The sequence below is a fragment of the Dipodomys merriami genome, unplaced genomic scaffold (genome assembly GCF_024711535.1).
Source record: "Dipodomys merriami isolate MVZ:Mamm:240054 unplaced genomic scaffold, mDipMer1.0.p SCAF_434, whole genome shotgun sequence".
Lineage (NCBI taxonomy): Eukaryota > Metazoa > Chordata > Mammalia > Rodentia > Heteromyidae > Dipodomys > Dipodomys merriami.
The window spans coordinates 368,751-382,017 of record NW_027205982.1 but is presented as its reverse complement, the minus strand read 5'-3'; the positions used below and the strand labels follow the sequence as shown (position 1 = coordinate 382,017).

General features: G+C 53.3%; 1 protein-coding gene and 1 long non-coding RNA gene across 3 annotated transcripts in view; both read right to left on the bottom strand.

Annotated features, from left to right (window-relative positions):
• Positions 1 to 1,143: 1,143 nt before the first annotated feature.
• Positions 1,144 to 2,212, bottom strand: LOC138807798 (uncharacterized). Its single transcript, XR_011366282.1, has 3 exons — positions 2,087 to 2,212; positions 1,722 to 1,840; positions 1,144 to 1,392 (listed from the first exon to the last, which is right to left on the bottom strand). It is a non-coding gene; the product is annotated as an uncharacterized lncRNA (long non-coding RNA).
• A 359-nt stretch (positions 2,213 to 2,571) lies between these two features.
• Positions 2,572 to 13,267, bottom strand: part of LOC138807795 (solute carrier family 25 member 48) — a 108,859-nt gene continuing 98,163 nt past the window's right edge. For both annotated transcript variants that reach the window (XM_069993559.1, XM_069993558.1), the window contains 3 exons: positions 12,659 to 12,792; positions 9,627 to 9,776; positions 2,572 to 3,542 (listed from right to left, as the gene is read on the bottom strand). In XM_069993559.1, coding sequence (XP_069849660.1) covers positions 9,654 to 9,776; positions 12,659 to 12,792 — 257 coding nt within the window. In that variant the 3' untranslated portion in view covers positions 2,572 to 3,542; positions 9,627 to 9,653. The remainder of the gene's footprint in view (positions 3,543 to 9,626; positions 9,777 to 12,658; positions 12,793 to 13,267) is intronic.

The window sequence follows — 13,267 nt, the reverse complement described above, 5'->3', positions numbered from 1 at the left end:
GAAGCGAGCAAGCTCTTCTAAATCAAAATCTCTTGTGACTATTGGTTTGAAATTTTTATGTCTTGACTTTGGAATAAATACATGGGAGGGGGGAAAAGAAAAGAACATAAGCTTATTCCTATTTATTCCTTGCTGAGCAGAATAAAGGCAGCTAGAAACTTTAACAAGGGACAAAAATAGATCAAAGACTCCATTATTTAAAACAAACAAGCCAGGCATCAGTGGCTCACGCCTGTCATCCTAGCTACTCAGGAGGCTGAGATCTGAGAATCATGGTTCAAAGCCAGCCTAGGCAGGAAAGTTGGTGAGACTCTGATCTCCCATGAACCACCAGAAAACCAGAAGTGGCGCTGTGGCTCAAGTGGTAGAGTGCTCACCTTGAGCTGAAGAGCTGAGGGACAGCGCCCAGACCCAGAGCTCAAGCCCCACGACCAACACACACACATACACACACACACACACTCTTGCCTGGGGTCACCCTGGCTGGGCAGTAGGCACAGTTAGGAAGGCTCACTAGGGGGCAAAGTCTGAAGTCCAGCCATGAGGAGAGGCACAGGGCACTGTGGACACAGTAGGCAAGAGCATGGAGTTCAGTGCTGAGCTGGAGAACTGGCATCCAGCAGGCCCTTTGCCTAGGATCCCGAAGCCCGAGAAACCCTGGGATCCACGCTGTCCAGTCACCAGCAAGCTCTTCACTGAGCGCCTCTCCTATGTCAGCACGGGCCTGGCTGGTGTTTCCACCACAGCAGGCCTCCATCCTGGCCTTGGTTCCACTGTGCGCCCTGTGTGGGCTCCCCACCCCCACCTCTTTGCTTCCAGGGCAGATTACCTGTGTGGTTCTGCGGTGTGTTCCAAGTGCCCGCTTGGGGCTGGCGTGGGGCAGGTGCTCGGTGAGCCTGGACCACCCGGATGGAAGGCCTACGAGGTGTGGGCATGCGATGGAGATGCTCAACGGGGTCCAGATATTGGTATCTACATGGGGCCTGGCTACGCCTGGAAGAGAAACGGCCAGAGCACACCGCAGCTGCCTTCCCCATACCGGGAGGGAAGCTGCCAACCTCCTCTTTGGCCTTCCCAGCCCTGTGGTGGGCAGGTGGAGGCAGCGTCAAGGCAGGAGGTAAAGGAGTCTGGCCGTGGAATGACCCTCACCCCAACATCTGGGGCTTTATTTTGTTGGTCATGGGACTTGAACTCTGGGCCTGGGCGCTGTCCCTCAGCTCTTCAGCTCAAGGCTGAGCCACAGCGCCACTTCCAGTTTTCTAGTGGATTATTGAAGATACGATTCTCACGGACTTTCCTTGCCTGGGCTGGCTTTGAACTGTGATCCTCAGATCTCAGCCTCCTGAGTAGTTGGGATGACAGGCGTGAGCCACCGGCGCCGGCCATCTGTGGCTTTAAAGGCATGGAATGAATAGCAGAGGCCTTGTTTATTATTTACTTCGTTCATTTTTGCATAGCTGGGGATGGAACCCAGGGCCTTGTTCCTAACGAGACAGATGCTCCACCAGCGAGCTACCTCCCCAGCCCCAGAAACCAGAGGCTTCTCAAAGGATGACATCTTTTTGTAGCAAAACCTGCTTTGGAGATACCGAGATTCCAGTTGCTTTCCCTCCCGGGTACTCTAGGCTGTCCCTGGCTACTTCTCCGGCCAATGGTTTAGAAACCTCAGGGCCTCCAGAGACAGAGACCCTCAAAGGGCTTTGTCCTTCATTTGGACTCACCTGTCCTGCAGACAATCCTCGGCCCGCGTCGAGGTGCACGGACCAAGGGATGGAGTTGTGCAGCTCTTTCGGCGATGAGGTGAGCATCGATCTGTCCTCTCCTCGTCGCCATATCCACGCTGTCAAAACAGGGGTAACAGAGATGGGGACTTAGCCAAGGGGTCCAGGGAACTAAGTCTGAGGAAGGTCTTATTATCTGGGTGCAGAACTTAGGAGGGCCTGGAGAGGCAATCATACAGGGGTAGGTCTGGTGGGTGGTGTTGGGGTTTGAACTCCATGCCTAATGCTCGTGAAGAAGGTGCTCTACCACGAAGTCATGAGTCCAGCCCTTCCCCCCTTATTTTAGCACCCATCCAGGTGCTCACCCAGATAGACCAACGATGTGGCTGCTTCAGGCTTCCTGTCGAAGCTGGGAGAAGAGACGCGTTTTCAGTTAGTTCTGGAGACACGGATCAAAGAGCAACATGTTGGTTTTCTCAGTGAAGGGTCCTCTGCGGCCACCTGACATTTTTCTTTTGGGGGGAAGGCAGGGATTCAGAGGGTCACCCCATCAACCCACTACTGACCTGTCTGCTTCCCTCGTGACGGGGGGAGGGGGGGCACGTTGGGCTGGGCTAGACGCAGCCCCTCCCATCCCCGTGGGAAGAAGGATTCGGGTTTCCACGCTCACGAGCAGATTCCAGAATCTCCCATCGTTTTTGGTTCCTGGGGACGTAAAAAGCTCTAGCAAATAAAGCGTTTCTATTCACCGGCATCAAGCACTTAATGTTTAAACATTGACAGTATATATTAAACAGACAGTCCCTCATTTCATGTCCTAGGAATGACAGGACACGGATATTATTTTTATTTATTCATTCATTCATTTATTTATTTTTGGTCAGTCATGGGGCTTGAACTCTGGGCCTGGGTGCTGTCCCTCAGCTCTTCAGCTCAAGGTGAGTGCTCTACCACTTCTGCTTTTCTGGTGGTTTATTGGAGATAAGAGTCTCATGGCCTTTTCCTTTCCAGGCTGGCTTTGAAGTATGATCCTCAGATCTCAGCCTCCTGAGTAGCTAGGATGACAGGTGTGAGCTACCAGTGGCCAGCCGAGATTCATTCTTTAACCTTCTTGAAAATGAATACAAGACCCATGCACCATGTATTATATAACACCCACAGCGGTGCCCCAGGGCAAGGTTCTGTAATTGAGCACATCAGTCTTCTGCCGAAATGAATTTTCACACGAGGCGGTCGAGGTTTGAAGGCCAGTGAGTCAAAACACCCCTGAGCTGTCTGAGCTATTTGGGTTTCACAATGGGCGATAAGGGATTGGATTACTGCTTTCTTTTCCCCCTGCTCTGGGCTCACCCACACTTTTATCTGGGGGGGCCCGGGCAATTTCCTGGAGGGACAGAGGCTGCTGTGGGGCGGGCGGGGGAGGGCTGGGGAGCAATGGGGTACTTCCTCTTCCATCTGGGTTTTCTAAGTGCTGGTCCCGAGGCAGCTGTGTTATGCTAATCTAGTGCAGTCTGCGGTCTCAGGAAGCCCCGCCTCCACGGTGCTGGGGGCCCCAGGATCATGACCTGGCAGAATCTGGTGGTTTGGGGGTGGTTTCAGAGAAGGCAGCCTGTCACCGGAGATGGGCCAGAGCAGCAGCAGCAGGTGACCATTCACTGCCACAGATGAGCCAATCGGCAAACCTGGTGTTTTCCCTTAGGTCTTCTCAAAGAGAAAATAAATAGAAAAGCGTCCTGTGGCCGAGGTCGCATGTGCGGGTGAGCGCTGAGGTCTGCAAACACGGCTCTCCCCTCTCTGTGAGACCTGGAATCAAGAAGCCACCTTGGAGAAAGGAGAGGAGATCATTACATTGCCAGCAGGTTTCCTGAACCCCAGGCGCTGTGAATCACGCTTCACGGACTGTCTCCCAACAGCCCTGTGAGCTATGTATTCTTGGGGCTTGAACTCTGGGCCTGGGCGCTGTCCCTCAGCTCTTCAGCTCAAGGCGAGCGCTCTACCACTTGAGCCACAGCGCCGCTTCGAGTTTTCCGAGTGGTTTGTCGGAGAGAAGAGTCTCACCGACTTTCCTGCTTGGGCTGGCTTTGAACCACGATCCTCAGATCTCAGCCTCCTGAGTAGCTAGGATGACAGGCGGGAGCCACCGGCGCTCGGCTTTGGATGGTGGTTCCTTATTAATAGGAATCCTTGAAGCTCTAGTCTCAGCCAAGGGGCGGGCGATGAAAGAGAAGTCAGAGAGCAAGGAAGGCCAGCCCCTGCTGGGGGTACTGCAGAGCCTGTGGGTGGCAGGTGGCTAAACTCCACGAAAAGCGTAGGCAGAGCCTCCTACCCCTAAGGCAGGGCCTGACACAGCCCCTTGGGGGGTCCCAGTGAAGACAAGGTTTTCCCACCAGGTAACAAGGCCTCAGCTTGACCAAAGCTAGACCCAGGGGTCTAAGGGCTAGGTGGGAAGAGAGCTGCTGTCATAGGAGCTGGTACCAAGGGAAGCCGTGCCCCGGGGCAGGCTGGGAAGAGCACCAGGGGAGGGGAGAAGGTCTCCCCAGGTCCGGCGGTCTCCTCACATCTCATTCCCCAGAATCCTGGGTCCCCTGAGAGGGAAGAGGAGAAGAAGATCTTGAACTGAGTGTTTCTCTTGCAATGTCTAAATCTTACCTTGAAACGGCCAAAATCAATCAATCAATCAATAAATAAATCACATCTTCTGCCAACTAGTAGAAAGGAGGCTTGGAAACAAAACCCCCTAAATTTAGGTAGGGGGGAAAAGTAGTAAAAATAAGCCTCGGTGTATTTTGTATTTCCCACACACATTTGAAGCCACCTGAGCAGACGGCTTGGCCATCCCAACATCAAGAATACGCCAGGCGCTCAGGGTATGGTGAGGAATGGGGCTGGACTTGAACTCGTGGCTAGAGGACTGAGCCAGCAGGGCCCCTCTCCACACTCAGCCAGAGACCGGACACGGTACTCGAGCAGATGGGTTTCTGGCTCTCTGGCACACACAGTCTAGACTACTCTTCGCTGGGCAGAGCAGACTCTGGGAGTCAAAATCCTGAAGGGCTTTAATCAACAATTCATGGAAGGATCGGAGCCCCAAAGTCCTAAGAGCCAGGCAACTGTATTTCACAAACGTTACATATTTCTAATTACAAGGTAATTATAACCCAGGCTCTCTGAGAGGACCATGGCAGGTAAACACCCAAACCCGCGAGTTCAACCCCAAACTGTATTTGCACATTACAGATCACAAAACCGCATGTGCACTTGATTCCTAGGAGAGCTGTGGATGGCAGGCCAGGAGGCTGGTGTGGCCATTTTACCAGGGAGGAAACCCTAGCTGGTGAAGGTCTCCCTAGCTGGAGTTCCACCCCCCCATGGAGAAGCAATGAGAAATGGGAATCTGGGAAGGGAGGTGCCAAGGGTCTGGGTGTGGTGGATTGGTTGGTCATCTAGGCCAAGGTCCAAATCTGCCAGGCGGACACCTGCCTGGGTTGGGTTGACCTCTGCTGCCACCAAGTGGTGATTCCTCGACATAGCGTCTTAGGAAGCTTCACATTTACAAGCCATGACTGTTAGTTTGCTTTTGGTGATTATTATTTTTTAATTCTCCATTTCTGGTAAGTAGTGGAAGATAAGCAAACGTTCTTTGGGGAACTGATGTTGATAGGGTACTGCTGGGACATGGATGTCATGTTTCCAGTAAAAGCACATGGTCAGGTCAAGCTCCAGCTACCTGATTTGTTCAACGACTGGCGCTCTACCGCTTGAGCCACGCCTCCCATACCAACTTTTTGCTGGCTAATTGGAAATAAGAGTCTCACACAGGTTTCTGTCTGGGCTGGCTTTGAACTGTGATATTCAGATCTTGGCTTCCTGAGTAGGTAGGAATAGAGCCACCGGCACCAGCTCAACACACATTTTTATGGTTGAATGCGTGAAAGGCCATGGTGTATTGACTGAGAACTGGAACCTGTGGCCCCACGTGAACCACCAGAGCACCTTCTCCAGGGAAATCCGAAACTCCTGGGCTGGGAAGGTGGCTCAGGGGTACAGTGTTTGCCTCTCATGCATGAAGCCCTGGGTTCGATTCCTCAGTACCACATAAGCAGAGAAACCCAGAAGTGGCATTATGGCTCAAGTGGTAGAGCGCTCGCCTTGAGCTGAATAGCTGAGGGACAGCGCTCAGGCCCTGAGTTCAAGCCCCACGGAAGACAAAAAAGAAATCCACAACTCCTATGTAGCCATCTCCCAATAGTGTTCTCTTTTGCTGCTATAAATGGCCTTGACCATTGTGGCCAGTGACTGCTCAGCAGGGGCAAAGCCAACACATGCTGATCTTCGTGAATTACCAGGAGGGACTGAAGATCCAAGTCCTCTGCAGGGGCACAGATTCACGAGAGCCTCAGTTTCTTCAAACTGGGTCAACAGTGCCATCTCCTCTCCTCTCCTCCTAATCTCAAGGGGGCATCAAGAGGATCCAGAGAGCCTGGCACTGGTGGCTCATGCCTGTCATCCCAGCTACTCAGGAGGCTGAGATCTGAGGTTCACGGTTCAAAGCCAGCCCGGGCAGGAAAAGTCTAGAGACTCTAATCTCCAATGAACCACCAGAAAACTGGAAGTGGCGCTGTGGCTCAAGTGGTAGAGCACTCACCTTGAACTGAAGAGCCAAGGGACAGCGCCCAGACCCAGAGTTCAAGCCCCACGACTGGCCAAAAAAAAAAAAAAAAAAAGAATTCAGAGAAGCTGGAAGGGTCCAAAAACACAAATCAGATCGTTGCTTCTCAGTGAGCATACAGAATGGCTACTTTCAATCGAACTGGGCGGCAGGGACCAGCACGTGGCCGGACATGGCAGACCTACAGCAGATGAACTAGACTACAGCCCGATGAACTAGATGATCTAGACTATAGCCAGATGAACTAGATGATCTAGACTATAGCCAGATGAACTAGACTACAGTCAGATGAACTAGATGATCTAGACTATAGCCAGATGAACTAGATGATCTAGACTATAGCCAGATGAACTAGATGATCTAGACTACAGCTAGATGAACTAAAAATAAATGATCTAGACTACAGCCAAATTAACTAGATGATCTAGACTACAGACAGATGAACTAGATGATCTAGACTAGAGGCAGATGAAGTAGATGATCTAGACTGCAGCCAGATGAACTAGATGATCTAGACTACGGGCAGATGAACTAGATGACCTAGAATACAGCCAGATGAACTAGATGAACTAGACTACATCAGATTAACTAGACTACAGCCAGATGAACTAGATGAACTAGACTACAGGCATATGAACTAGATGATCTAGATTGTAGCCAGATGAACTAGATGATCTAGGCTACAGCCAGATGAACTAGATGATCTAGACTACAGCCAGATGAACTAGATGATCTAGGCTACAAGCAGATGAACTTGATGATGGGGACTGCAGCCAGATGAACTAGATGATCTGGACTACAAGCAGATGAACTAGATGATCTGGACTGCAGCCAGATGAACTAGACCCCAGGGCACCTCCCCAACATCCACAGTGCCTGTCACGATGCACTCTAGGGGGGTACAACTGGAGGCTTCACAAGCCGCCCTCATCTCCCAGAGGAAGGGGCTCCGGGGGGGAATGTGTGGGCTGCGGCAGGCACGGACTTCGGGAGCTCATCATGAACACGATGCCCCCAACAGCTGGGCAGCCATCATCTCCTGTGGCTAGGACCTTAGGCATTGAGCCCCGCCCCACCCAAGCCCAGGGCCACCATCCTCCGAAGCCTCATCACCACGTGCCAGGCTGCTCGGGCTGGGGCCAGCATCGGCAGGGCTTTCTCCTTCCAGCCAGCGCCTTCTCCCTGCCCGCTTCAGCAGCGAGGCGAAGGGGAGTTACCTGAGGAGAGCAGTTGTCTCCTGGGGCCGGAGATACCATGCAGAGACAGGGACCCGGATGGCCGAAGCCTCTCAGCAAGCAGGCAGAGGCATCTGACCCAGACGCGACACGAAGAGGTTTCCAGGGCTTTTTATTTGGAAACGTTAAGAGCCACTTGGAGCTCCTCTGTGAATTCTAAGGGAGAGGACCACGGGGTTGGGTGCAGGGTTTATTTGGCTCAGATCTTTCCAGGTGCTGGGTCTAGAACTGAAAGAGGAGGTGTCTCCCCTCAGCCCCCAGTCTACTGATTCCTTCCCAGGCAACCTCAGAAGCTGGGGGGGGGTGAAGGCACCCCGAGGCTAGCATGTGGGCCAGAGTCCCCCCCACTCGGGGTGGCTAGGCCCTTCCTTCCCTCTTCTGGGAGATTCTGGAAGATTCACGATGGCTGGCTTTCAGTCGGTCAGCCTCGTCAGGTAACGGAATGAGGTTCTGAGGTTCTGAACCGCCCTGAGAGAAAAGGAGAAGCCACAAGAACCAGCTCTCCATGTAGGGGTCAGCAGTCTGCCAGAGACTGTTCTAGAAGAGCCCGCCACGTGCCAAGGATCGCGTGGGTGCTGAAAGGGGGGGGGCGCTGTGTGCGTTATTTAGGAACAAGGCAGGAGAAGACTATCTTTTTTCCTCAAGGGAAATTTCCTGGTACCGGAAGGAAGAATACAAACCGCCCCGGAAATTGGGAGTGTGTGTATCAGGACAAAGAGCGGAGCGGTACCGTTCTAGGAAAGTTCTGGAGCCGTGGTCAGGGTGGTGGGCCAGAGACAAGACCTGGACAAATGGTGGTTATGACCACCCCCATTTCTACCACAAAGGGCATCTTCCTCGCCTGTCCAATTTTCATTTCTTCCTATGAACTGATAGCTCAGATGGTGGAGAACCAGCCAAGTAATCAGGTGGCCCTGAGTCTTAACCCAGGTATCGGAAAAAACAAACCTTCCCAGTGCTGGGGAACAAGTTTAGAGAGTTAAGAAGTAGACACATAAGGCTGGGCGCCGGTGGCTCACGCCTGTCAGCCTAGCTACTCAGGACGCTGAGATCTGAGGATCATGGTTCAAAGCCAGCCTGGGTAGGAAAGTCTGTGAACATCCCCCCCCCCCCAAAAAAAAAGCTAGATGTAGAGCTATGGCTTGAGTGGTAGAGCGCTAGCCTTGAGCAAAAACGTTTAGGGACAGTGCCCATGTCCTGAGTTCAAGCCTTAGGACACAAAACAACAGAATAATAACAAGGTCTGGTGATGGTATTTGTGTTTTGTTCTATCTCTTTGCATTTTCTATTTGTCTACAATTGACAACACATTGATTTTACTATAGGAGTAAAGCATCTTCACCTCTTCGGATGCAGGGGGATTGTGACATCTGAACAGGGCATTAATAACCAAACCACGTCCCTAGCCCTGCCCAGGAGATTACCCGGATTCAGTTACTCCTCACCAAGATGTGCATGTATGTGAAATGTGTCTCTACCCTCTTCCTTTTACAAAGGGAACGCAACAGACCAGGGCCAGAAAAGCTGTGGATCCGGGGTGTCTAAGGGGCAGGGGAGGGAGCCGAGGAACGCAGATTCAAGGGCAGGTCTTGGGTGGCCGGTGGTGCCCGCTTCTGGCGGCCAGGATGCGGCGCCACCCAAGCCTGCCGGCGGCCTACCTGGAGGAGGCGGCATTGAGGCCCGGTGGGCTTCTTTGGAGGTAACCCTCCTTGCTGGGGGGAAATCTGTAGTCATGGGGGCTTCTGGATCGACTAGAAAGTTCTGTGACTTGTCTCTCTTTGTGTCCTGGACTTGGCAGGTGAGAAGAAGCCACAGGACACAGAGACCCCCCCCCCCCCCCAGGGGCTTGAATGCTCCTCAGCCAGTGCTGTCACGGAGGAGATGAAGACCAGAGAAGACGAGCAAGGGGGAAAACTCCAGCCCCACCTACCCCAGGACGGGCAGAGTGACATTTGCCGACTGGCTGCTTTTGCACGATGAAGAAAGGAGGTGCACACTCACCGGGGGTGGGGTCGGGAGGGGGGGCGCTCAGGGGCTGGTCACGGCGTGGTCTCCGCGGAGGGCCTGCAGGGAGAGCTCATAGCCGAGGAACATGGCCGCGCTCATGGGGAAGCCTCGCACTGTGTTCACCGTGAAACCCCTGAAAAACACCTGCGGGTGCACGAGTCGGGTTAGTGCCAGGGTCGGAAACGGAAGGGGCTGGCCCAGCCCCGCGCCGGCCTCGATGGAACCGCAAAGGACCTGTCTCAGGCCCGCCGCAGGCTGACCCAGGCCACGTTTGCCGGCCCGGTCCTGAGTGTCCTGGAGACCGAGGCAAGACCCCGAGCCTCATAGTCAGGTCACTGAGTCTGCCAGGCTCTGCCACATGGTGATAGGTCCTGCCCGTGACACCCCCCAGAGTGGCAGAGAAAAGCCACTAGACCCACCACAGCCGTGGGATAAGCCACGTCGCTTTCCCAGGTCCCTGTGTTACTTTGTCATCTCTTAGCAAGAAGGAGCCCCCCACCATGTTCCTGCTGAGATCTGCATCTGCCACTACCTGTTCCCTAGAGAATACTAGAGCATGCGCCTCATGATCTCCTTAAATATCCATGCGTGGCGCCAGGCACGCGCTCATCAACGTGAGCACCGCCGCTCTGATTCCTGTATCATCTCCTCAGTTGAATCCATGGAGCTGGTCTTTTTCAGAAGCCCTTGGTGCTGCTGGTTCCCAGCATGCTGTGGTGAGGTCACTGTCATTGGCCACAGAGGTCAGCTTGATCCAGGAAACCCGCCCAGGGCCTGGACTGCACAGAGACAAGCAGGTGACTCCACCAATCCGCTGAAGCCTCTCAGTCAGGGGACAAGCAGGATCTGGGTAGTGATCGTTTTTCCCGTCTAATGTCTAATCTCTTCAGAATTCCCCGGGCTCACTCACAGTGACTGAGTGGCGGCAAGGAACTGGGTCAGGCTCCAAGAGGAAAATTCCATGCCGGGTACCCACAGAGGCCTCCCACGGCCTTGGCTTGGCTCTGTTGTGCAAGGCTGAGTCTGCCTAGGCCCAGCTTGGAGAACTAGGCTCCTGTACCCCAGACAAAGCTCCTGGAGGTCACTGAGGCCCTCAGGGCCTGGGCGCTGTCCCTGAGCTCACAGGAGCTAAATGTTCTTGAGATCACAAAACCCATCTTCTGGCCTTTATAAAGCGGCCCCCTAGGCTTTCCGTTTTACAAAACACAGTGAATTTGGGAGGAAACCGTATCAACTGTATATTTCTGCCTCTATGGATCTCTTTGAACTGACACGCAAATTTAGGAGAAATAGAGCATGACATCTCAAAAAGACAATCACCCACTTGGATCTCTTAGCTGTGTTTCTGCTTAAAAAAAAAAAATCAAATGCAAAAACCAGCAGAGGCCATACCAAGGCTTCTAGAAGGAACTCTGGTTAAACAAACGCAAATACACAAAATGTTCAAGTATGGAGAATAGAAAAGCTCCAAGTTGAACTATTCTTCTAACACAGAGACAGAAACAAGGTGGTCTATATCTTACGTCTTATGCCACAGTACTGGTGCCGGGCCTTTCTTTATAGGCTGTGGTATCTAATTCCTGGCCTTTGTTTGTGTACCATCAGTGTCTTAATTAACGGGGTGGTGGTTTGGGGAGAATGTGCATTCACCTGTGATCTGATTGGGGCAGAGGCATCCCAACCCAGGCCCAGAACCCATCAGGTCTGGGCTCACCACTGAGGAAATTGAAGGGAAATGACAAGTCACTAGAAAACTGGCTTCATCCGAACATGACCAAGCTCCCCAGGCCCGAGAATATCACCCCATCTACATCAGTGTTTACAAAGTAGGCAGGGGCCCCGGTATCGGGGAACTGAAAACGCAAGACAGGAGGCGTTCCCTCCAGGAACTTTTGTCAAATCAGATTGACCACCTCCTACCAAGGTAGCTCTGACTGATCTCTGGTCGTTTTGTCTTTTGGTGGGCCCTTTGGTCTGGCCTTTGGGGGAGTTTGCATCCAGCCTGCTTCACACAGAATGTCAGCCATTCCCCTGTGGGGCCATCCAAAGGTCCGGCACATTCCCAAGCAGCAAAGGGAACAGACCAGGATCTCGGACAACTAACAGTAGGAGGAGAAGAGGCTGGGAAAGAAGGCACTGTCCATGGTGGTGGGTGAGATGTGGAACGCATGGGCACGTGCAGGACCAGAAGCCCAGTAGAGTCTGGGGACGGGTGTACTGGGCATAGGGGAATGGGGTGAATCATCATGGGTTTAGCCATGGCGGGGATAGGCTCCATGATAACAATGACATAGATAAATATGTATGCGTGTATACATGTATGTGTGTATGTACGTGTGTGTATATCCGTGTGTATGTATGTGTGTCTAATATTACAGACCACAGACTTAACTCTGCCCCCCTGGATTAAGCCTGGAACTAAACATCCTTCATACGCCTAATTTCATCTAGATCCTAAGTACACCCTGGACTCTGTGGTGGGATGATTAGAGAAACTGAGGTAAAACCATATGCTTGGATCCCTCAGCTCTCGGGTAGTTAGAACTCAAGACTGCCAACTCTAAGAGCCAAGCATCCTCTTTGGAGGGCGATGAATCTGTTTCTCCCCCGTGGGCAGGGAAGCTTCGTCTTTGTTCTGGGCTAGGCTGGCGATGGCCGGGGCGTGGGTTGTTGAAGAGGAGAAGAGGAGGTGCAGAGTCCAGGGAGCCGGATGGAAGAGACTCCATTCCAAGCCCAGATCTCTGGCGTTGTAGACCTGGGCCAGGGGAAGGGAAGGCCCATCGGGAGGCTTGGAGGGGGTTAAGAGGAGGTGACCAAGGGACGGGAGAGCGCCCCCTGGTGGGAGGGGCGGGGAAAGGCTGCTCATCCCATCCTGAGAAGGCCAACTGTGGTGACTGCGGACAGGGCTGGGCCACCCTGCTCAGCTGTACTCCCAGAAGTGCTTGGTACTCGTTAAGCTCCAGCCCCCTCTAGGGTCCCCTGCTCAGGGCTGTCCAGTCCCCCCCCCCGGGGCCGTGGGACCTTACTTTCAGGCCTTCCTGCTGGTAACTCTGGGCGACGCAGTCTAGGACACCCCTGTATTTGGTCACATAGACGCCATCGGCTTGGAGTCGACTTTTCACCACGTCCATAGGGGTTGCTGTGCCCCAGGAAATGGCTCCTGCGGAGGAGAGACAAGGAACGGGTGTTAGCCGGGTAACCACTCGGGAGGCTGAGATCTGAGGGTCGCGGTTCAAAGCCAGCCCAGGGCAGGAAAGGCCGTGAGACTCTGATCTCCAATGAGCCACCAGGCAGAACAGAAGTGGCGCTGTGGCTCAAGTGGTAGAGCGCTAGCCTTGAGCTGAAGAGCTCAGGGACAGCGCCCAGGCCCAGAGTTCAAGCCCCACGACCGGCTCCCTGAGGACTTCTCCCATTCAGAAATTCTGCAATCTGCAGAACTCAGGGTGCAGAATCTGTTCCTGGTCCTCCTGCTGTGGGACTTGGTGGCTGTCTCTTGCTTCCTCTGAGCCTTGGGTCCCCTCATCTGAGAATTGGGGTGTTAGGGCCACTTCTTTATGGGGTTGCTTGATGGACCCTGGGAAGCGATATCCATGAAGAAGCCTTGAACACAGGACCAGTTCATAGCCGGGACTTGG